The 26,068-nt window shown below is 34.3% G+C and overlaps 1 protein-coding gene across 1 annotated transcript in view; it reads right to left on the bottom strand.

Moving 5' to 3' along the window:
- Lerp (lysosomal enzyme receptor protein) overlaps window positions 1–26,068 on the bottom strand; it is a 178,204-nt gene that overhangs the window by 99,773 nt on the left and 52,363 nt on the right. Inside the window, exons 12-14 of the mRNA XM_017610114.1 lie at window positions 9,920–10,066; window positions 6,738–6,917; window positions 6,501–6,615 (exon numbers count right to left, since the gene is read on the bottom strand). Of these exons, the coding sequence (XP_017465603.1) occupies window positions 6,501–6,615; window positions 6,738–6,917; window positions 9,920–10,066 (442 nt within the window). The remainder of the gene's footprint in view (window positions 1–6,500; window positions 6,616–6,737; window positions 6,918–9,919; window positions 10,067–26,068) is intronic.

The raw sequence follows: 26,068 nt of genomic DNA, 5'->3' as shown, positions 1-26,068 counted from the left end.
AACTTGAGCTGCGAGATTTGGCAAGACAGTATAATCTGTCAATTGCCTATCACGATTAGACAAGACACTTCTTTCGGGACCGCCTGTATACGCGGATGGTTCCAATATGTAATGCGGAGTTGGCAGTTGTATCTTTGGTTGGTAAGCAGATTCGTCCCGATGGACTGCATTCGCAAGAATTCTCAAGAGTTAGTAGTCGGTTCGAAGTAGTTTGAATTTGGATACCTGGGCATTGCGAAATACCCCAGGAAACGAGGCGGTTGATAAGTTATGCTTAGTATACTCAGGTAATATATGACGTCTGCTAGCCTGGCACGTATAGCAGCTCAAGACCTGCTAGTAAAATACAGTCCTAACGTTAGTATCGATTCTAAGAGGATTTTGACCGATTGGCCTACACCCCAGAACACCTATAATGGATTCTGTAAAAGCTGTAAGAACAAAAACGAACAGAAGACAGTTTGATGATGTTCAACTTAAGCGCAGAGCAGGCGTAAAGCATTGACGATCACAGGTTTTTAAGGAGTTTAGGTCTGACGGGCAGTCGAAAAACTTGTTATTAAGATAACGTTATTTGAGTCACGTCAATCCTTAGCGGTTGCAAATAAAGTGTTGGACGTTTTCAATATCCTTTTCGTATCGGCAGCTTCCTCAGCAGTTTCTATTGGGAAAGCCTATTCTTCCTTCGTGTATGCCGATTAGGCAATGACCAGTGACTACTACCACCACCATCCCAAGTTGATTTGTAGACCAGGAGGGTGACGATTCTACCCTCCTCCCCTAATCCAGGGCGTCATGCGTCATCCCATTGGATGGCTTTGCAGTCAGGGGACTCTCCGACTGCGTTCTAATGGCACCTCCTGGGTACCTGTCCACCTTTGGGAGTAACGGTGGGATAGCTGCGGCAAGGGTCTCTGCAGTAGTCGACCGCTCTTTGCCCCTTCACCTTTTTACGGTCATCGAAAGGTATGAACAATTCTCAAAAATGAGCCTCAGATCCCGGGTCGGGTATAAGTGCTGCCAACGGATACGGCAATAAAACTTAGCGGCCCAACTAAACCTCTTTTAGATCGCCTGCACCGTCGGAGGGAAAGGCTAGACCCCTGTGAACAAGCCTAACTCCCAGGAAATCGGTAATAGCAAACCTCTCGAAGGAAGTAGTAAACAGGTAGAAGGAACGCAGGCGGCCCGTATCCCAGGCACTCAAACACAGTTCAAGGCCGTAAGCGCGAAGTCCTCTACAGACAACCATTCGACATTCGACCTACACCCTGAGCAAATTCTTCTTCGGCAGTAGCAAGGACAAATGACCGCCATCAGCGCCCCTGCTGCTCCAAAGCTTTAAAGAAAGTCGCTCCATCCGTCAGGGCTCAACGCGACTGCCGAGCTGCGCTATTGCAATTTCTTGCACTGTATTGAGATTTTCACGACCATACGCCTTTTCTGTTGTTATCACCAACCTGCCTCAGCAGTTGTCGCCACATTAAGAATTCATAGACCGCGGAAAAGAGGCAAGTTTTTTTCATTATCTAGCGGATTTCAGTTTTAAAATCCTGCTGCTTGCGCTATATTTTTTTCATTGGTTTTTTACTCAACAATCGAGAGATTCCTGCAAAAATATGCATAGCGGCGGTTACGAAAGGTAAAGAGAAATGTAATGAAATGAAGAATGCTGAACTGCAACAGCATTGATGCTAAGCGGGGTCGCGTAGCTTAAATGCATATGGTGGCAAGAGAAGCGCTGGTGGCATAACATGCTATGGAAAAACAGCAAGTAAGTTCTGGAGGCTGCCAGCAAGGAACCGGCGGTAGACAGGCTAAAGTGTGCGCAACAAACAGGAAGTAAAAAAATATACAGTCATCCGGCTTGCATATGCAAGAAAACGCTTCAGAACATTGCTGGAAAATGTGATTTTTACTTACAACTCAAAAGCAAAAAGGGGCTTCCATTAAGGCCGCTGGTAAGTAAAATATTTTTTACTCTATAAAGTAACGTTTTCTTTGTGACATATGGGTATTCACGGAAAATAGAAACTTAAAAAAAACACAGCTCAATAAATCATTAGATTTTTATTACAGAAGAAGAATTTTTAGAAGGGTTCTATAAGTATTCTTATGCTTTCTACAGCTTTAAAGGGAAGACAAAAAAAAAGAAAAAACTGCCTTGCAAATATGTAAGTAAAATAATCACCCTTTATATCCCTTTCAGCATGTGGCAATGCGCCAGACATTGTCGCCATGTAAGCATCCGAGACACAGAGTTTAGGAGACGCGCTATACGATAATATCCGTAGGGCAGCGCCAAAGCGCGAAACAGCGAGATAAACGCAGAAAGCAAAACAAGCGCAACGGGACAATTGCCAAGTCTAATGTGATTTGCAGATTACTTAAGCAGACGAATGAGTGGCATAAGTAAGTTTAGGAAAAAGAAGAGAAGAAGAGCGATTAAATGTTAAATGCGCTTGACTTAAAGGAAGGAAAGTGAGAGCTCAAGCACTTGCGAACCGGATAAAGTAATCAGGCTGCAACATTGCGGTAAATAAATCAAACATTTCACTTTGCCATCGAGTGTGCTGGGCGGATGAATGTTCAAACCGCAAATTTCACATTTTACATAATTTAAAGGAGTAAACACATGGCGGGGGATTGGTGTATGGTCGTTCTTCTGGGTATGCAGTTATAGTGGCACAACTATACTATGACTATATCTCCGACACTTGCGTCCCCGTTTGCGTGATGCAATAACCCATACGTTTGAAGCCATACGTCCCGGCAGAGGGAGTGCAGGCACTCCGACTTATTCAGTTTAAAGGCTCACTGGAGCCAGCGGTGCCTTTTTCAGCAAGCGGACGTCTGTGTTGGGGCAAGCGTTTCGCTATTAAACGTGTACTCAAAAATTTCCTGGTTATGCTCTACTTGTAGTACCTAAAATTAAGTTCCAATGAAAAGGATAATAAAGAGATTTGAGAGCTTGCACCTGAAATGTCCGTACCTTTAATGTGGAAGATGCCTCTGCCCGTCTAAGGAATGCTAAGGCTGACATTACCGCCCTCCAAGAAATGTGCTGGACGGGGCAAGCAAAGAAAGGGGGGAAGAGGGTGCAGCGGCCAAACACCCCACCTACGAGAGAGCTTGGAACGCATTTACAAGAACTGTGCTCGTCACAATTTATAAAAAGTCGGGTTTGCCGGTTTCAATATATGGGTGGGGCAGGAGAGGAATATTTACTCCAAATTGCGGACTGACTCTGGTCAAAACATAACTTAAACATATATTTTTTTTTGCTGACACACTTAGGGGCATTTTTTCAGTGCAGTTTAAACTTATATTAAGTAAACTGAGTTTAAACCGAACAGCTGGCTGTCATTTGATTGCTAATCTTAGCCGTACACTTAAAAATTGGCCCTTAATTAATATTGTTTTGAAGGTTTTTAGAAGGAAGGCAAATTATCGAGACTACATATTACGCACTTGCATCAAAGGTGTATTAATTTAATATTTTTCTTTTTTGATATTGTTCGCAAAAAATAGAAAACAACATATACTTTACACTTACATTCAAGATTAAAAAAATACGTATGCCACTCAGTTGTTTTTCATAAATAGCTTATTTCAAAAAAAGGATTATTGAAATCAGTGCAGTTCTTTAAGAGCCAAAGCGGGACAAACATTTTCGGTGACAGGTAACCAACTCAAATAAAAAAAGGTCAATTGACACTATTTCGCATATTGGTACGAAATAAAATCAATTGGCATTATTACCCGTTCAAAAGCGAAATAAATCCGTTGACATTATTGCGTCGTCGTGCCCCATCGTCGTTAAGTGTTTCAAAAGTGTTTGAAAACCAAGCAATCAACTTAAAGAATTTCGGTTTCGATATCCAATAACACTGTAGGGTAAAATCAACTCTTTTTCTGGTTATTGAACCAAACCAATTTTTTTTTTTTAAAGAGATTGAGTCATGGGTAAAAAAGTAATTTCTCCGTTTTTCGAAGTTAGCCCGCGAAATTGGACCTTTGGTAAAAAATTAATTTTAATTATTGGATGTAAAAAGCAAACAAAGTAAAAATACAGACGTGGTCCGCCTTTTTCTCTTATTTATATGGTGTATAACTTTTTTTGTGCAAACTTACATTACAGAAGCTATAAAGGGTCAAAGTTCAGGTCTTCGAAAAATTAAATTCCTTATATTTCAAACAATTTTGAACTGATTTTTAAAAATTATGTCATTGTAACGGTGATTGAACTCCGTTTCTTTCGATGTACATATTTGTATACTTCGAATATAAAAATTTTAGAAAAAACACATTTAAATGAAAAAATACATTTTTTATAAAAGAAAAGTATTTTAAATAAAAAAATTACTAACCAATTTTTAAAAGGTTGGTATCGTGGGAAAGGCGAATAAACTCCCATTCTTCTAAAGCTCGTATTTGTATACTTCGTAAAAAAGAATTAACAAAAAAAAAACACATTTAAAGGAAACAATATATATAAAAAAATATTTAGACAAAAAAATACTAAACAATTTTAAAAAAATTGGTATCGCTATAAAGGCGATTAAACCCCTTACTTTTGAAATGCATATTTGTATACATCGTGAATAAAAATTTGAGAAAAACCACATTTAAAGGAAAAAATAACTTTTTTTATAAAAAAAATATTTTAAAGCAAAAAATTACCAACCGAATCTTAAAAAATTGATACCGTTGTAAGGGCGATTAAACCCCCTTTCTCCTTATATGCATACTTGTATAGTTCGTATATAAAAATTTGAGAAAAACACTTAAAAGGAAAACATACCAATTTTTTCTTATAAAAAAAAATTACTAATTAGTAATACAACTGAATACTGTATTTATGTAAATAAAACAGAAAATTATCTTTAATTTTTATATAAAACCTGTTATGTCAAAAATCAAAAACCATGGTGTTTTTATATGCCTTAGACTTCTGTTACGTATACACTTGTGATCAGCTAATTAAGCCATCAACATTTTGATCAATTTCGGCTATTTTTCTTTTGTTTATTTAATGTTTAATATTTTTCAGTCAGAAAAAAATTATTAAAAATCAACGCGATTTTTTAGCAACTTAGGACTTGCACATTATTACCCCAATTTAGTAGGTTATTAACTGCATACTCGAAAAAATGGAAATTTAGCTGAAACTTTGCAGATATTTTTGAAATTTTGATTTATATGGTGTTTGTTATATAATGAGCTATACTTTTATGGAAAAATAATAAACATTAAATAAACGAAAGCAAAATAGCCAAAATTTATCAAAATCTTGCTGGCTTAATTACCTGATCACAAGTGTACTTTTGCTTTATTTTTAACAGGGCTGTGGGTGAACAAGAACGAATTAACGCTTAAAACGCTGTAAATTATTTGTTTTATTGAAATCCGGTATTTAATTGTATTACTAATTAGTAACTTTTTGTAAATTTTTTTTTATATGAAAAAAACTGATATTTTTTCGATTTAAGTGTTTTTTCTCCAATTTTTATATACAAAGTATACAAAGTATAAATTTGTTTGTTTAAAATATTTTTTGATAAAAAAAGTTATTTTTTTCCTTTTAAGTTTTAAGTTTTTAATTTTTCGAAGATCTGACCCTTGACCCGTTAGAGTACCTGTAATATAAGTTTTCACAAAAAGGTTATAGACCATATAAATACGAGAAAAAGCCGGACCACGTCTGTATTTTTACTTTTTTTTGCTTTTTACATGCAATAATTAAAAATAATTTTTTACCAAAGGTCCAATTTCGAACTTCGAAGGCCCAAATCTCGATTTCGGAAGCTAACTTCAAAAAGTGGAGAACTTATTTTTTTCTTTACTTATGACTTAATCTCTTAAAAAAGGTTGGTTAGGTTCAATACCCAGCCGAGTGCTGTACAGTGTAATATCAATAATTGCTTATACCCGCATTTTGGCACAGTGATTTAAATGTGCCATCTTACCAATAGTGTGGTCGTTCTCCTTTTCAACTGTGTCACAAATTGTTGGCGGCGACATGAATACAGTGTAAGAAAATTCCTTTTCTATAATTGTTTCTTTATGCAAATGTTTCTTTTCCACCTAAGGCAAAGAACATAGTGACGCGACAAAGAGAGCGACAAGACATCTTCGGATAATAGCGACAAAAACAAACCTTTATTTTTCAATGTGGCAGCACATAGTGAAGCGAAAAGCGAAGAAAGCGACAAAGAGCATAGCGACGAAAACAAAAAAATTTGTTTTCGTTGCTTTCTGAGCTTCACTATGTTTTGACGCTTCTTGTCTCTTTCTTCGCTATTATCGGAAAACGTCTTGTCGCTCTCTTTGTCGCGTCACCATGTTCTTTGCCTTAGACGTTTTCCAGTCGCAACAACGTTTTTTTCGGCAGCGACTCGTCAATACAAACCAAAATTATTTTTTCCAAATGAGTCCTAACTTTACTGCCCTGTTTTTGATATACAATATGAATACAAAATCATAAATATTTCACTCACCACACGGCGTTTCCGCACTAAAGAACAAATTTACCAAGCCCTGAGAATAATCTGTTTCCGCTTTGCGATGCGTGCCACAAAAGTCGAGCGTAAACTCATTTTTACGATTGGAAATCTGACGAAAAATAAGAAAAAAAAAGAATATAATGATAATTTAAGGAGCCTCACACTCTTCGAACGTAAATTGTTTTCATGCTCTCTCCACTCAGTTACAAATGTGTACGTAAACTCACTCACCTTTACTTTTCCATCCGCGGCGAAGAGTGCCTTTTTCAGATTGTATCTTTCGCTGATGTCATCGTTAATTATTTCGCATGTCTCTTCATTAAAATTGCACATGTGAGAGGGGCAAATGACGTTTGTGGCCCACTGGAATTGATAATGGCAATCGGTGATTGTCTGTAAACGCGGTGTGCCCTGTAATCAAATGAGATATGAGAAAATGAAATTTAAAATTCGTAAGAGTTTAATGTAAGATAAGTGGGTTATTAAAAAGTATGTTTGTAGGGTTGAAAAGTAAACGGAACAAACTGCGTTCGTGTGCGCTGAAACCTCAGTTGAAAAATAAATACTTTAGCTGTAAATGAAATTAAAATTTAATATATACATCGAGCCTTAACCGCCAAAAAGACGTAAGCGACAAAATATTCAAAATATTTTTTTTTATGCAGAAATGTTTCCTTCAAGCGTTGAGTTTCTGATATATTTTCTTGTCACTAGTTTACATGACTAGTTTTAACATATTATTATTATTTTTTTTTTTTTGTTATTTTTTATAAAAATATGGTTCTTTCTTTAAAAGAGCTCAAAAAAATTCAAATTTCAAAGTTTGTTCAATATATACAAAAACTCCAAAAAACTTTAGTAAAAAATATTAGGTTCATGGAGCGCTGATTGCCTGAAAAGCTTGGTATCTTCGGATATACAGATGTACAGGCATATCGAGCCTTTATTCTAAAGAAATGTTAAGCAGAATATTTTACTAGGGGTCGTCTGATCAAAAGTTAGCACTTTTTATGAGCAAAATTTGTTAACTTAATTTTACAATGAATCTCTTAAGAAAAGAACTCGATGCATTCAAAATTTCTTAATCTACACCCACTCAAAATATTACCGCTCAAATTAAGATAAAGTTCTATCGCGCACTACGGTTACGACTTCTACCAAAATGCAAATTAATGTTGTTTTTGTCACAAAATTTGCATTGAAAAAATAAGGCTTCAAGCTCAATAAAATCGTTGAATTTTTGTTTTTTTTTTCTTTTTGTAATAAGTTTTGCTTTTCGTAATAGATAAGTGGACAACAAATTTGGTTGTTTTTTGTTTTCAATTTCGTTGTTTTTTCTTCAGATTTTGGTTGGTTATTTTACTTTAATTTGATCGAAAGAGATTTGCATCGGCATTGAGCTTTGTAAAATTTCCTGCTTAACAATTTTGTAGAACATAGCAGCTTTAAAGGGTTCATAAGGAACTTCTTCAAACTCAGCTCAAAAAGAGCCGTTATGGTTCGATTGAAGGGCTTAATGTTTTCAACGAAAAAAATGTTTTTTATAGTTTACTATGGGTCTGTTAAGACAAGAATTAAGTTTGTTTGATTTTCAATGAAAAGAACTGAATACGAGCTGAGTCCGCAAAAAGTTCTGTTATTTTCCTCGACTCAACTAGCTTCCCTATTTAGCGGAATCCATAGTTCAAAAAACAAAGCTGCTGGATCGCAAATTTTATTCTTTCATATTTTATTTTTCCGTTTTTGTTTTCAGTTGAAATTTAAAGCCCTTCGTTTCGCAATTAATCAGTAATAATCACGCTGCATTGAACACTGGCGCCAAGCAGAAAATCGCTTGTCCTAACCTCAACTACGATCCATAACCGCAAAGGTCGCTGCCATTTCAAGGTAATACACCCTCACTCGCATGCACATTAACAGCAGCAGCAGCAGCACACTCCCGTCAACCGCCCAACTGACCAACCAAAAACAAATAGTCACAGCTGTTGCGGTCGTACGGCCAGCAAAAAGTGGACTAAATGTGTATTCCAACTATATTAAATTACAATTCAACAGTTACAGTAAGCACTGCAACAAATTGCAATAACAACGATAATATGTATGTACATATGTATGTATGTATGTTATAACAATCGCTGCGGTGTCGACTGCCGCAACAAAAGTGCTTCTCACAACGCAGTTGAGTGCGGTGAAAGCATTGTTGGCATTGTGTGCAATTGTAATTGGTGATACCATTGGCAATATGTAATCCGTTTGCAAGAATTATAGCAATAATATAAAGTTATATTTGGGTTACATATGTACATACGTATGTGTTATGTGGCATTCCAGCCAAATTCGGACACCATTCGGCTTTTGCATCTCAGATTTTTTCACGACTTTTTTTTTAGTAGTACCAATTGAGAGATCGCTTCTTTATTTTATTTTATCTATTTTTTTTTTTGTGCCGCCGTTTTAAGCAATCGATTCGTTAACTCTTTTTAAATGCCCATAATATTGGCGAAAAATTTGCCAATTATTTTTTTTAAGTTCAAAAGCTTTGAAATATAAAATAGAAAAAATTTTCAAACCCGTACTTCTATAAAATTTTCAAATTTTTAATATAAAATGATGATTTACAAAAAATCACGTACTGATCGATTTTTTTTTGTAATTCCCCAACTTTTAAGCAAAGCACGATAATGGCATAACAATGGGATCTACTTTTCCCCAGTTTTTTAATTAATTAAAAAAGCAACAAATTTTGTACAACTCAACGCCAATAACTCTCACCGCTTCAAAACAAATGCATTGATCAAAAAGATAAAAATACTAAATTTTCCTAAATTTTTTGGAAACAAACAAACAAAAAGTGTTTCCACTTAATCACGTATATCTTACGAACAAATTTAACTTAAAATGAGATAGGTCAAATCAAAGCTAATAAAATTCTACATAAAACGTTTATACATAACTTTCCGACAGCGCAATTTTCTAGCATACCTGCGAAATGTGAAATGTGGATTTTTGTGTACCTAATATGTTAGAATTAAAAAAAAAAGTAATAATAAAATTATAAACACTAAATAAACAAAATATAAAAATAGCCAAAACTGGTCAAAATGTCACTTAACTTAAGCAGCTGACCACAAGTGTACATAAATTAACATTTTACGCGCAAAATTTACTTAACGCACACGGAGTAGGATAGCAATGGAAAAGGATTATGTATAAGTAAAATTAAAAACTTTCCTACTTTATGAAATCCCTACAAATTACGTTGTCTTTAATCAGCAATACGCATGCAATATTATCCACGTACTTATTGTACGTGAAGATACCTATGGACTTACATGCCTACTTACATATGTATGTATGTATGTATTTATATTTACTTGTATTCAAAATTAAGTACATACATATAAGCCACTTACCAAACCAGCGCGCATATCACAGTAAAATTCAATGCTCGATGAGAGTTGTGACTTGCTGTCGGTGGGGCAAGTGCTGCCTTGGAGATAGCGCAATTCAGCTGTGGTACGATTGATGGCAACCAAGGATGCAAGCGGAAATCCAAGACTCTGAAATAAAAATTAAAATTACCGCAATTTATGGCAATGCTATTAATGAACACACAAGATTGTTATTAATTAATTTGTTTACGAGTTAACTCGTACGAAAAACTAGCTTTTGGCCGCAGCACAGTAATAAAAGCATATGGGGCATTTTCAGGGCACAACAGATCCACTAGATCGCGGTGCATACCTCTTTCAAATATCTATCTATCGGGCATTCCAGCCCAATTGGGGCACCATTTTGCTTTGCTTTTGCCGATTGCAATTTTTCCCCGCGCCATTTTCGAGATATTGATTTTTGAAAAAACAGCCGTTACTTTTTTTAAATGCACAAAACTTAACGAAGATAGCTAGATTGGGACCTTTTTTAATTTTTAGTTTTTAAATCTTAAAACACCTTTGAAATATACATATATAATTTTCCAACATGTATTTCAATGAAATTTTTATGAAATTTTCAAATTTTAATATCTCATAGATTAATGCATTTATTTTGACGCAGTCTGCGTTCGTCTCGTGTAGTTGGATAAAATTTGTTTTCTTTTTCATTAACTTGAACATTCGAAAAAGAAAGACCTCAATGTTATCCCATTATCGCACTACACCTAAAATTTGCGGAATGGGTTACGGTCTTTTAGAAAAAATGTCCAAGAAAGTGATCAGTACGTGGTTTTTGGGTATGAACACATATTTTATAATAAAAATTCGAAAAATTTATAGAAATACGGGTTTCGGGTTTATATTCCAAAAGTGTTTTGAAAATGAAAAGTTTCATAAAAAAAATGTTCCCAATCAGCTAATTTTTCACATAATTACCCAAGAACGGCTGAAAAAAGTTCTTCCTTGCATGCCTTCTAGAAGGGCTGATCCATTTACAATTTACGCGAATGCATAATTTTATATTATTTAGCATTAAAAATGAACTTCAATAAACCTATTTGATATAAACCTTAAGGCCTTCTGAAGTACGTCCTATAAAAGCCCTTCTGGAAGGCCTTCCATAGGTAGCGAAATAAGAAGCCCTTTAATTTGTGCCACTCCACAGAAAAAAGAAAGGAGCAAGGAATGTACGGTGGAAGGTCTCTCGACCCTCAGGAAGGTCTTTCGGAAGGGCTTTCAACTCCTGAAATTTTCTGCTGGGTATGAGCATTTAAGAAAAGGAAGAGAGGGAGGGGTCTTTCCCATTTTTTTGGTCACGTTGTGGTAGACGATCTTTTAACCAGGCCGCTAATGAGTTGTCACTAGAAGGATCTGTAATTTTCTTTGAAGTACCGGAACTATTTTGTGGTCTCAGATGCTGCTCTTCGTGGATCGACTCTGGACGCATTAAGTACTGGGACGCTGTAGGGCGTCATAGACAGGTCTGGATATTCTTTTAATTGAAAATATGTTATTCTAATACATATTAATGAAATCAGGCTAGTCTTTAGGTACCTATCCGTTTAAAACCGAGCGCATGTACCGCATAGGTGTGATGGCAGACTCAGAATGTCGGACTCTGCCTTGAAAATTATGACCTTTCGGCCTTAGTCAGACAAAGCGTAATTCCTGTTGAAGTTTCAATGGTCGAACCATAATAAAAAAACGAACAGTCCAGCGCCTTCGTCTTGGTCTACAGGCTGTATCGGAGACACAGCTGCTAAATTTAAACGTAGAATACGTGGTATGGTTAAGAGCACATCCAAGTCAAAAACGAAAGCACACACTTAGAAAAAAATATCGATAACAAAAGCCAGAATAATATCGGTTGCAAAATCAAAAAAAAAGGCTATAACAAAATCGATAAAAATATCGATAACAAAATCGATAATAATATCGATAGCAAAATCGATAACAAAATTGATAACAAAATCGATAAAAATATCGATAACAAAATTGATAACATTATCAACTACATCTGTAAAAAATCTTTTACAAAATCGATAACAAAATATCGTTTATTATATCGATAAGCTCCGAAAATATCGATAGCCAAATCAATAACAATATCGATAAAATTTTCGATAACAAAATCGATAAAAAATGTCAATAACAAAACCGATAAAATATCGATTATTATATCGATAAGTTCCGAGCATTCCGAAGATCTCTAGAATCCCGAAATAGCCCCCAGATTGAGTGTCTGCCCATATCATTTTCTTTATAGTTACCTTTATTTTAATCTTTCTTTCTCTATCTTCATCTTTACTTTTATCGGTATCCTCATCCTCATATTTATCTTTGTTTTTACTGCCAATTCTGAGTTGACCACGCACTGTGAATTTAGCTCCAAGTATTTAGTCTTCGTATTACATTTTCAATGTTGCAAAAGTCCTTTTCTTAACCATACGAAATCAAGTGAACATACTGGACAGTGTTTTATAACTTTTTACTTTTACCATAAACAGCACATTATACTAGCATTAAGAAAATTGTATTTTTAAGAAATCTGATATTCAGTATTATTGTTGGTGTGTGGAGCGAATCTGCATAGCAAGGGAAATGCAAATTTGCATCGTATTGCAAGAGAGAGAAGAAAATACGCTTGTTTACGCAACAAACTCCAGCAGCATTATGTTGCAGTAAGGGGCTAATGTTAATGTTATTGCTACAAGCATACTAATCTACATACATATATACATAAGTATGTACAACAGCTGCATAGAATATCAACATAGACATAACATTAGCAATGCGAGAAAGCGTTCGTGGTGCAACGGAACGCAAAATTTCACGTAAACATAAACAAGGTATTTGGTCGGTGCATCTTTTTGTTGCAAGTTTATGTATGTTGCATGTATTTTGTAGTTCCACATAAATGTAGCCATTGTTGTTGATGTTATGGTTTCACATAGCGTGAAGCATCTCATTTCATTGCGCATTTCCTACGTCTATGCGTCTATGCGTATGAGTTAGTTGGATCAGCGACGAAATGCTCGTACGAAAAAATTTGCTCATCCACTAGCCAACGACAGAGTGCATTGAAAGTGAAGTTTTCTATGAATTTCAGATTAAATTTACATTTTATTTATAAAATGCATGAGCAATGTACGTGTATTTGGGAAATGTAATGCGATTTCAATTCGATGGATAATTCATATGTATGTATGCATGTTTATAAACGGGCATTCGTTTAAAATCACGCACGCTTTCAATTTTTATGAAAACAACTTACTCATGTTATTTTGCTCCAACCCAGCGGTGAAAGCAACGTGTGACCAGTTTATTGCTATAACCCTTGAGGTGAGATGAAGTGAGGTGAGTTGAGGTGTGGTGAGTTGGGGTGAGTTCAGGTTAAAATACAGAGCTAAGAAAATTATATAGTTTGGTTAAAGCTTCAACCATATTTTTATAAATGACAAAAAAAATACTCGGATTTTTTATTTCTGATTAAAAAGTTTATGCCACAATGAAATTTTGTTGAAATTCGTAGATTTTTTCTAATTTACAAAGCTTGATATTTGGATATGGTTGTTGTTATATAAGGAGCTATACATTTATAATAAAATAATGAACTTATAATTAAAGAAACAAAAGTAAAATAGTCAAATATCGCACTCATATTATTTTGACCAGAGGTATACATCTACATATGAGGTTAAGGCCTAGTGTAAGCTACACCTACCGAAAAGGAGGGTTTCAACATTAAGCCAAGATTTTGAGTGTTAATTCAAAATTCTGAATGTATTGTTTTTGTCTACTCGACTAGACTCACGACTTGTCCAAGCCTTAAATAAGTTTATTACAACTTTTCTAATTTCGCATTGACCGCGTTGATTTTAAACAATTTTTTGTTGAGTGTATTACTATTTTTTTTTTTTATACAAAAAATGTGTCGAACATACATACATGTATGCACATGAAAATCCGTGAAAAAATTGCCGAAAATGAACTTAAAACTTAAAAATTATTTTCTAGAAATCAATATTAAAAAGTTTGCAAGGATTATACTACAAACAATAAACATTAAATAAAAAAATTGGCAAAATTTTAAAAATATCGCGTCCTTATTTATTTTCCACCACTATACTTGTGGATATTGGGGCGTATTCTTGTTTACGTACGAATCGAAAATCATGAAATTTTCCTATCATTTTCAATACAAAAAATTAAAATTTTCGATTCGTACGAACACCAGAATACCACTCATTATTATTTTTTTTTTTCATACAAAAAATTTGCCGAACATAAATGTATGGAAGAAAATCCGTGAAAAAAATTACCAAAAATCAACCGTATAAACATTTTGTCCAACTTTCGAAAATGCCCTTCGATATCCAATATGAATATCAAAGTGAGAATTAACTCATAAACAATCTTTGTTTTCCAACGTTCAGAGTAAATTGGAAACACACTCGAAATGGGTTCGAAAAAAATGAACACCATAGTAACAAGAGAGAAAGTGAAATCCAACTCAATGTTTTGTTGGGAAATTAATTTTTTTTTTCTAGAAATTCTTATTAAAAACCTTTGCAAGTTAGATGAAACTTTGAAGAATTTTCATAATTTTTGCACAATTTTTTAAACTTCGATCAATTCAGTTCCACTATACATGTGGATATTTGAATTTGACCTCAATAAAAAAGCCTTTATTTGTATATATGTACGTAGATTTATCATATTTTTGTAATATTTGCATCCTTTGGCATTCAAAAAATTAAACCATTGGAACCGAACTGAACTGAACCGCGGTTCAGAAATACTCATGAACCAGCAGACCACATTATGTGACACGTGGAGCCCTTACCAGGCACATACTTAGGTTTCTATAATCACAGTACCGTCGAGCACATGACATAGAAAGCATTATGCCAATGGGTTTATTACATCACACTCTTCTATGTCGAGGTAACTAGGTGATCCCCTCCCTCCCCTAAAATGTGATCTATGTGATGCACATATATTTATGTTCTTACTCGAGCAGTCCAAGTCAGTAGCAATCAAAAATTTATTGTTGCCAGACCCTACACTTCCTAATTGCGGAGTTTAAGAAAATTGTCCTGATATCAACATACTGCTCAGGATAGCAGCCAGAATGAAGACAAACCAGCGAAATGCATAGAATCAAAGAAGTGCATAAGTAGTCATTACTTTATTTCATAAAAGAGGCGGCTATATGCGACATAATTCGTGAAATAGGTAGCCTTAAAAAATAAACATCAAATCGATTTTTTCATGAAAATTTTGTATATCAAAGCTTTTTCTCCAGAAAACGCTCTGAGAAAGAGATTCAAGTTTCAAAATTCAAACATTCAAACATTCTGCAATATGTCAAAAAACTTTTTTTTTGATGCAGTGTGATAAAATTTGGAAATGGAATGAAATCAACTAATTTCTTTCTTAAGCATACTAGCGTGCGTTAAAATGCACATATATATATATTCATTAGGGTGGTCCAAAAATGCATGTGAAAAAAGTAAAGTCCCAATTTTAATACTCTCACCCCCTAAAATTATTCCACAGCGAACAAAATACATACACCTGGGTTTTTATTTCGAATTCAAAAAATATTTAGGCATCACTCAAAGCGCTCAAAGCTGTCCATGTATTTTATATGGGAAAAACTATTTTTGGTAAAAATGGTACAGAATTCTTGAAAATTTATATTTTTCGATGGGCTGATTCTGTTTCTCTTCAAGAGACTTGCAATAATAATACCCAATTGTTTATTTTAACATTTCTTAATACTCGCGATTTTTTATGGGCCCCCATATCATTTTTTTGGCGTTTTTTTGGGGACCTTTAAAAATAGTTAATATCAAAAATGGGTAAATTAACAACTGGGTATTATTATCACAAGTCTCCTGAAGAGACACAGACTTTCCGAACGAAAAATATTGATTTTTCAAGAATTCTAAAAAAAATTTTCGCGCATATAAAAAACATAGAAAACTTTTTGGTTCACCCTAATATATGTCACGTATAACCTACTTCTTCCCCGCAACGGAATAAATTAAGTTAAGGAAACTTTTATCTATCGGAAATCGCTGCAGCAACACTTGTGGCAACCATGTCTCCACAGGATAGTTGAGTTTACGACTAACCTCAACAAATCGATAAGTGTTTTTTGGTAAATAAAAACATAGCCAAGGCACAAGAAAGCAAGGAACAACAACTCTTCTCAAAACCATATTTGCCACGCATACTAGAGTGAAAACACATGCATTTAAGTAGGTACATTAGACCGTACCACCTTATAAGCAAATAAAAAAGTTCGCTGTACAGCTCTGAGTCTAAAGTATTTTTGTGAGACAATAAAACAAAAAATATTTATTTTCCAGAATCTAGAGTTGCCTTCTTACATTTTTCGTCATCTCTTCGGGCTCTTCAGACGGATATTAAAGTATGATTTATCGAAGTTCTTGTCTCGAGGAGACAATTTTTTTTTTTTCAGAGTTCATAGATCTCACCACACACCTCGTTTTGTATCACCCCAACGTACCGCAGTAATGTCAGTAAATTAAATCTCACCAAAAAGCATTACTTTTTTGCTAGAGAAGTATTTTGATTATAGCTGTAGAACTACTGGAAATATTGGAATGACCGAAAAAGGGGAACTACGTTCGCTGAAAAAAAAATTCGAAATTGTCCTGCCAAAAAACTTTAGACTCAGAGATGTACAGCAAAACTTGTTTTTTTTTCATTGCTTTTTTGGAATTGCCTTGCCAAATCACCGTAGACTCAGTGTTGTACGGCGAATATTGTGTTTTGTTTGCTTGTAAAGTGGTACGCTCTAATGTTTTTAAATACGTATATATGCGCTACAACAGTAAAAGTAGCCACAAACACCAACAATTTTATAAAGTGGACAAAAGCAATGCAGGCAGCAATGTTCGCAACCACAAGCATTAAATGAGGCAGCAGCACAGAGCGCACTCAGCTGCAGTTCAGTTGGACATTGTTAGGGATGGCAAAAAAAAATTAAATAATCGATTAATTAATCATACAGGCCGATTGTGAACAGAAACTCCCTGGGAGTTTTCTCTCTTTTCCCTTTCCTCCTATCATGAATAAAAATTCCCTGAGCACTTTTTATATTAAATGGCGGAGTTGAGCTCTCAAAAAAGTGTAAAACAGCTTCTTCGAAGCTCGAATTTCCCCCTCCCAAGTTTTCTGGAAAAACCCTTTCCCTCTGGAAGTTAATTATTGGAGGATTTCTTTTTCGGGAGAAACAAATTCCCAGAGAACAAACTCCCCGGGAGTATTAAGAATTGGGCCGATAATTAATTGCAATTATTGATATATAACCAATCAATCGAATTTTTTAAGGCATAAAATTTCTAATTGTTTTGTTAATTAGCCTTAAATAACATAAAACGGGAATTTTTAGCGACGATAATTATTTGTATGCAAAAACCAAAGTTCGATAAGCGTTGGAATTTCTCGGTGGCTGTAGCACCAGCTTTTGAAAAAAGGCGCTCAGCAGGTACCGAGGTTCCAACTAACTGACAGTATGAAAATGACGGCTGAATTGTCAAAATTGGTCAATTAGATCGTCTGTAATTGCATTTTGAAGTAAAAAGGACAAAAAAAACCCTTGTCGATATATAAGCAAACATTTTTTTTGTGTAAGATCAAAGTTAGACATTTGTTTGTATTGCCAAGAGCTATGAAAAAATACCACTGCTGATTGGATTAAATATCACATAATTGAAGTGGCCGGTTTCAGAAATTCTTAAAGTAAACTTGATGCAGCTAGCAAAAAAGAATGTCCGATTTTAGATAACTACAGAATTCATACTTATTTCTTGAAAATATTTTTACGTTTATTTTACATTTAATCGATTAATGAAACGCAAAATTGGAATACAATTAAATCGTAAATTGGACCAAAATAATCGATTAATTTAATCAAATGATTAATCGCTGCCATCCCAAAATATGGAGGTGCTTCATGACCAGGAGGTGCGTCAAGTTTGAGAATCCGAATGGAGTATTAAGAAATATCTTTGCAGTGAATGCACATTTTTATGTGAGTGTGTGTGGTGAATATGTGTGCGGGTGTCTGTTCTTGACCAAAAGCGGTTAAGCGACCTTAATCCCCAACCAAGCAGCGTTGTAATGAAAATCTGCAAATATAGCATCAGACATTGCAATCGAAAATGGGAGGATTGCATAAATTTGTATGTATATATGTACTATGTGTTGAGGAATACCCTGTAGTGAAATCGTGTGAAACCTAGCTCGCATCACTAAGAGGAATGGAACTACTTATGTAAGCTTTGGCTCCGATTTGAAATGATTATTCGGAAAGTCTTGAATCTTTACGACATAATAAACTATTTAAATGCATACTTCACATGTATGTACATTAGGGTGGTCCAAAAATGCATGTGGGGGGGAAAAAGTAAAGTCGGAATTTGTATGCTCTCTCACCCCCTAGGATAGTTCTATACCGAAAAAAAGTATACCCTTATTTTTTTATTTTGAGATCAAAAATATTCAGAGGTCACTCAAATCGTCCAAAGTTGTCCATGCATTTTATATTGGGGAAAAAAATGTTTCGTAGAAATAGTATGGAATAATTAAAAATAAATATTTTTCTATTGGAAAACTCTTTTCATCTGCATATGATTCCCAATAATAATACCCAATTTTACCAAGAGAACCAGAGTTTTCCGATCGAAAATATTGATTTGCAAGAATTCTATGCCATTTCTACGAAAAGTTCTTTTTTCGTATATAAATACATGGAAAATATTTTTTGATTTTAAAATAAGAAATAGGGGTATACTTTTATTCGATATAGAACAATCCTAGGGGGTGGGAGCATTACAATTAAATTTGGACCACCCTAATGTGCATATGTAAATATCTTTATCTGCATTCAAAGTCGTTCAAGCACATGCTTCCAGCCGCAAATAACTGGTTTTCTAGTTCTCTCGCTACTGGGTATTTTCGCTTATTGTTGTCTATATGGTCAATAATGCGAGTGTCCAGCCGATGCCACATATCTGACACGTGCTTTTGTATGTCTACATAAATGTATGGATGATGGTAAATGTTTGGTTTTACAGCGATTTTATTTTACCAAACATCCATTCATTGCTGGCAATCGTAGCTGCAGAGCAGCCAGCCAGCCAGCCAGCCAACCAACCAACCGCTCATCTTTATCGCATTACCAAAACGACGAACGCTCGAGCAGGAAAAACAGATTTATTATTCCCTTTGAGTTTTTAGGTGCTTATAGTTACAGTATACATACTTATAACTCGTATACGAAGGATACAAAGATGCACACTTAAATGGATCCATACAAACCAATTGGTTATATTGGTATTTATTTATTCCCATACATATTCGCCCTTCACACTTCTAGGGCAACTTTTTTCTGTCTATGATGAAAAATGCATTTTGAAGAAAATCCCCCACAGGAGCATTGTACATATGTACATAAATAAATGTCGGGATTTCTGCTTAACTTCGATGTACGAGCAGTTGGCTGTGGAAGGAGTTCAATAAGTGAAATTGAATTGAAATTAGTGGCAAAATGATGCGCAATAAGTGTACAAATGTTTAGTAAGTATGGCATGTAATGGCATGAATTTGCGAAATCAGCATTTTATTTATTTACTTTTTTCCATTGAATTTGGAAATGCGGAATGTAATTATTTTTTGCTTTCTGAATTATTCCATTCAGCAAAGTTTAATTCGGTATGTTAAATAAGTATTTTATTAAGATGGGGTTTAGCAAAATTAAATTTGTAGTGAAATTTCAATCTATCGGAAATACCATAAGTCATAGGTGATGATTTTGGAATGTTATTGCACAAACATTTTAATAAGATAAAATGAATTTGAAAATTCTATGGATTTGAAATCTTTCTGGATATCCAATTATTGTTGTACCTGACCACATTATTATACTAATAATACAGCCAATATGTATTATAAATGTGCATGTTTGTTATGTTTCCATGTAAAAACTGCTGTACTGCTGTTTATGAAACTTCACAGCATTACAGCTTATTCATCAGAAACAGATATAGGCTATAATACTTTTTTTCGCAAAAATAGTGTTGCCAGCTACCAGCATTTTTTGAATAAAAAATTTTCTTAAACAACAAACTGTCGCGGTTACTAATTTAAAAGTCTTCCTGGGTGTACGTTTTTTTTTAACATCTTACGTTTGATATCCATGCAATTGTTTTTTTATACACATACAATTTATTTCATTAGTTTTAATTTGTGTGCGTAACAAGTCCATACACTAAAACGTATTTCATAGCTAAGCATTTTGTACATTTTCGATTATTTTTTTAAATTTAACTTTAGCTTGAACTTTAATTCTAAATTTCAACTTGAACTCAAACTCTACGTATACATATCTAATTTTTACTTAAGCTTTAACTAAAGCTTTACCTTTATCTTAATCTTTAACTTCATCTTTAGCTGTAGCTTTAACTTCAACTTTAAATTTAATTTTAAATTGAAAACTAACTTTTACACTAACATCAACTCTAAGGTAGATTTTGGAAACTCTTTATGTCTAAACTCAAATAATAAGATGGTTACCAACCTTTTCAAAAATTCCATTCAACTTGGATTACGGCAGTTTGGCAGTTTGACAGACGAAAGAAAGGTATTTAGGAAGGTTTTAGTTTTCAAATTATTTTAAAGAGGGTTAAGAAAAATGTAAAAATTTCCTATGTTAAATTTTATTAAAACAAAATTACAAAAATTTTGTATACTCGGCGAAGCGGGTGAGAGCAAACTACTATCGTATTGCTCCCTTAGGAGATTTGTGGGATGATATTTCTGTGTCTTATCGCTCGATTAGGAGGCAAAAGGAATTGCTCACCGTCCTTATACATACGATATTAAAGGGAGTAAGTATACTTAATTAAATGTAAATGCAAAGAAAATCAAATTGAACACAAAATTAAGAAACACGCTATCCAACTAATCAATGTAGTGAGCTTTTTATCATCCAAGAATTTGTTGAAAAACTTGGTATTGTTTGCCAACAAACGAACGAACGAACGAAGGTGGAGATGAACGTTAGCGTAAGAAAATGAGATAAAAACTTTTCTGATTATAAAAGGAAACTTAGTTTTCTCCTAGCCACATATTAATACATAAATATGTACATACATACACACATAGGGCTATACAAAGATGTTCGTGGTAACACAAAGAAAAAATAAATTTCAGCAAAACTTCTTTGCTTAAAGCAATAAATATGAATGCGAGTATACAAAAAGCATATGTATATATGTATGTACGTATTCTAGTTTGCTGGAAGTTTAGACAAAAAATTAAAGTAGATTGTAAGCATGCTGATAAGTTACTTACGGCTACACAATAATGACAAATAATGGAATACTATTCTGATGAAACAAATTTGCCAACACTAATTGTTTTTTTTTTTTTTGTACAAAAATATAGAGCGCCAACAAAAATATCTGCTAACAGCAATCAACGAAAGTTTATGTAGCATAAGTGATTTATGTGTGTCTTCTTGACAATTAGAATTTATTTATGCAAGTTTGTCGTGATAATCAAGACAATTAACACTAATGCAAGCTGGCCACGACAAAGAAGAATACAGAATCGAAAAGTAAGAAAACTGAAAAGGATAAATTTTTCGCCCAGGAGAGAACACAAAATAGTAAACAAAAAATAATAATATTACCAATTCAACTCTATGCAAGAATGCATTGATTTAACACATACATAGGAAGGTCTTATTACAACGCTTTTATCAACTTGCAATGTTGTGTTCCAGAAACTTTCAATGTTGTGTTCCAGAAGCTTTCAATGTTGTGTGTCCGACACCATAAAGCAAAGCTTTGAAAAGCTCCTATAAAAAAGCATAGTGAATAGGGCGAGGTAGATGACATCTAGATGTCGCCCTATGTACTACGTTTGCTACACCGGAAATAGACGACACGCCATTTCTTTAAATAAAATTAATTGGTGCTCGTTTGTATGTACATACATATGTAAATGCATGTGTGTGCACCTTTCTATTAATATCGTTGAATTATTTTAATATCTATTGCAAAATTTTATTCAGACAGGACTAAAAAGTAGAAAATAAATAATATAAAAAAAACTTTTTAATATACAACGCTTTTATAAATGGACTAAAAAGTAGAAAATAATACTTCTCAGTCCCATAGAATTTGTTTTGATAACTTTTGATTTTGAAATTTTAGCAAAAGTCATTATAAACAATCTATGAAATTGAAAATGAAAAACGTGGAGCGCATGCAATACAAAGCATTCGATTTAATTGACAATAGTCAAACTACATAACGTAGACCTAAAATTTCTACAGCGAAAGTAGAACTTTGAAATCGATTTTAAGCGGTCGTTATTCATATACCCACATACATACATACATATATTACTTTTCATATCAATTCAAGTGTATTACATGCGCCCCACGCTTTTCATTTTCAATTTCATAGATTGTTTATAATGACTTTTGCTAAAATTTCAAAATCAAAAGTTATCAAAACAAATTCTATGGGACTGAGAAGTATTATTTTCTACTTTTTAGTCCATTTATAAAAGCGTTGTATATTAAAAAGTTTTTTTTATATTATTTATTTTTTTTAATATTTTTTGCATTGCGAACAATAAACTAAAGAAGAGTAAGGATGATCTTGTTCCAAATCAAAGCACTTTAGCTTCAATTGCCTTTAAATGCGCTGCCGTAACTTTTTCAGAGTGTGTGTAGAAATCCAGAAATGCACCAATACAAACGTATCTACGTCCAAGTGTATGTACGTATGTATGTATATGAATGTATTTGCACACATTAGTGCATGAAAAACGGCATATGCCACTGCGTCTGAAATGCCAAAAAAAATAGCTTACTACGTGCAGCAATATGACTTCAACAACATTTCAGCGCATGACTTGGTAAAAAATCAAATGTATTCGAAGGCCAAAAGTCGAAATTATCATGATGCACACCAAGAGCACATATTTTAATATTAGAGGTCGACAATTCTGAGCACACATGCCAGTCCAACAGCCAATTGAGACACATGCACGCATCGGCGTCGGCAGCAGCAACAGTAACAGCAATAACAACGAAGGAGGCGGTGCAGAAGTATGCGCCAAACGCGTAAGCACTCATGCGAATGGAGGTCGCCAGTGGGTTTTCGTTTGTGATTCGGTGATGTATTCAAGGAATATTCAGATTCGAGTAGGAAATTTTGTTGCTTTAGTTGGTGTGTCAGACAATATTATGATTATGATTACGATTAAGAGTGGGATCTTGATTACGATTACGTTTACGATTATAATTGGGGTATTCACAATGGTGTTGTACGTTTCGCATTGTTGTATGTCGTAAACTAAAAACGCATAAAAAATATATCTAAAGGGTTCGCAGAGTACCATCAAAGTCATATTATGCATTTTCGCAGTATTAAAAAATAATTGGTTGTGGTTTCAAGTTGTCTAAACATTTATTTAAGCTTTTAAAGTTTACGACATACAAGAATACGACACTTACGACACCGTTGTTAGTCCCTTAACTAAGTACGGCTACGATCCCGACTACGTTTGTTATTATATTTACGACTAGCGAATACTAAGTAAAAAAAGTATTTGGTTTTTTACCCCCTTCGAAAACTTTTATGGCCTCATACATATAAAAAAGATTTAAAGCGCTTTATGAACTGAGATTTTCAAACAAATTTTCGATTTATAAAGCATTCTTAATTTTTTTCCCGGAAAGTTAGTGTTAGTTAATATAGTTTCGAAGATATTTAAAAAGTAGGTAAAGTTTTGACTGTCTCCTGGAAATTTAATTTATAACTCCAGTCTCGAGGTGTATTAATTTAACTTTACAAATACTATAGTATTAACTAATGGTTTTAAATGTTGTGAGACGAAGTAATAAATAATAAAAAATACTTTGAAGGCGCAGCGAAGCATGCGGGATATTTGCTAGTTGAAGATATTTCTAAGTCAAATATCTCTCAAACACTATACCCACTTGATACCCACGTTTTAATATTTAGTTTAACTTATCGATTTAACTGCTTTAAATTATTCAAATAGGCGACAACCCGCCTCAAAAATAGTTTCGATAGTAAACTTTCTTAAACGTCTTTAGTTTGATACATTTATTGCAATATTTCATTTATTTTATTTAATTAATTTAATTGAATAAAATGTTTCAAATAGGCGGCAACCCTCCTAAAAATTCTATGTATATATATATACCCATATTGCAATATTTAATTTATCTTATCAATTAAATTAAATTAAAATTTTCAAACAGGTGGCAACCTCCAACAATAATATTTTCGGCTGTAAGCCTTTTTAAAACTCTTTACTTTGACAGTAACTAAGCACATAGATAAATGAAACATTAAGTTGTCTCTCGTAAAATTTTTGCATATCTGCCATTCAAACACATTTTTTTCAGAACAAAATTTTCGTTTAAAGGGCAGATAAATTTAAAATAATTACTTAAGAAACGTCGCGAAGTCTTGGAAATTTACCAAGTGATAAATATAAAATTCGATGTGACTCCATTAGATAGTACTCAGATATTTCATCACAATCTATATTCTCCAATACAATAATTTCACACATTGAATATGACACGTTCCGCTATATCTCAAGACATTGCTGTAGATTTAACCATCCGCATTTAGGCAACTGTTTTCTAGAAAAAATATCAAAAAAAATATATATATTTAAAAACAAAACCACTGTACTTTGCCTATATGTGTTTATTTTTTTCCACAATAAAATTGCAGCGTTGAGTAAGTCAAGGAAAGACGAAGAATGTAGAATTTAAATGCAGCCTTGTCGCTGACTGCTAGCACCACAAGCTTAGAACAAGATGTTGGTGTTGTTGTTGCTTCGAGGGAGTCTGTGCTGCTTCATATTCAGCGAGCGGCGAATGTCACATCAAGCGGAAGTTTGGAAGCTGCGTTTAGCAGCAACTTTTCCGTAGTGGCAAAACTCAAGCGTTGATTTGTATGCCATCAGAATACGTCGAGTTCCTTCGCCACTAACACCGGCACGCTGCACCCACTTAACATACATACATTCTAAACTTCCGCTGCGATGCTGTTTCCTTTTTCATTTTCCGTTTCCACAATTGGCAATGTCATTCGTGCGAAATGCCAAAAAAAAAACGCGCAAAACGTTGCAGTAAGTGAAATAAACGCACTTGGTGACGAAACTTTTTCTAAACCGTCCTTCGCGCTACTTTCGCGCTTTCTTACAACGTACACTTGCTTATTTTCTGATCACATTGCTGCACTTGAGCGTTAAATGTGCTCGGAAGCATGCAAGGCAATCGCGTTATGGCAGACGCATTTGACATTTGCAATGCTGCGAGTGTTGCTGCTGGAAGCAGGGCTGTTACGGATATTCGCATTCGCAAACGCAGAGCTTTAGCATAACTTTAACAGTCACATTCGCATGCGCAACCGCAATAATCAATGAGAAGGTTTTGCGAATGCGGCCGCTGTAGTTAGCAGTGCGCGCTACCATTCCGCAAGGCCTGAGTTCGATAAAGTTCAGTAAAGTTTTCTCTAATAGCGGTCGCCCGTAATTCCTTATTGAGTTAGTGGTAAGAAAACATTAAAACACTTTCAAAATATGAACCCAATCAGCCCATAAATATGGGTTTTGCAAATATCTCGACTCCTGCGCCACCTATCGGCAATTTTTTGTGGAGTTATTTGTTTTCGTGTAAGTAATATATATTGCAAATAAAAACTTAATCCGACCATAGTTGCAGGTTTGCTAAATTTATCGATCCCCGTAACACCTACCTGCTATATTTCTTTGTGGAGTTATTTCCTTCCATGTATGTAGGTTATATACCAACGGTGGGCAAACGCGGCAAATTTTTTTAAGTTTTGAAGCTATAAGCTACGTCTTTTTATAGATACATGAATTCATAAAAAAAAGGAACAGTCCAGCGCCTTCGTCTTGGTCTGCAGGCTGTATCGGAGATACAGCCGCTATATTTAAACGTAGAATACGTGGTATGGTTAAGAGCATATCCAAGTCAAAAACGAAATCACACACTAAGAAAAA

This window comes from Rhagoletis zephyria, unplaced genomic scaffold (genome assembly GCF_001687245.7).
Source record: "Rhagoletis zephyria isolate East Lansing unplaced genomic scaffold, Rhagoletis_zephyria_1.1 Rzeph_scaffold_00282, whole genome shotgun sequence".
In the NCBI taxonomy this organism is placed as follows: Eukaryota; Metazoa; Arthropoda; class Insecta; order Diptera; family Tephritidae; genus Rhagoletis; species Rhagoletis zephyria.
This window is presented reverse-complemented; position numbering and strand designations above follow the sequence as displayed.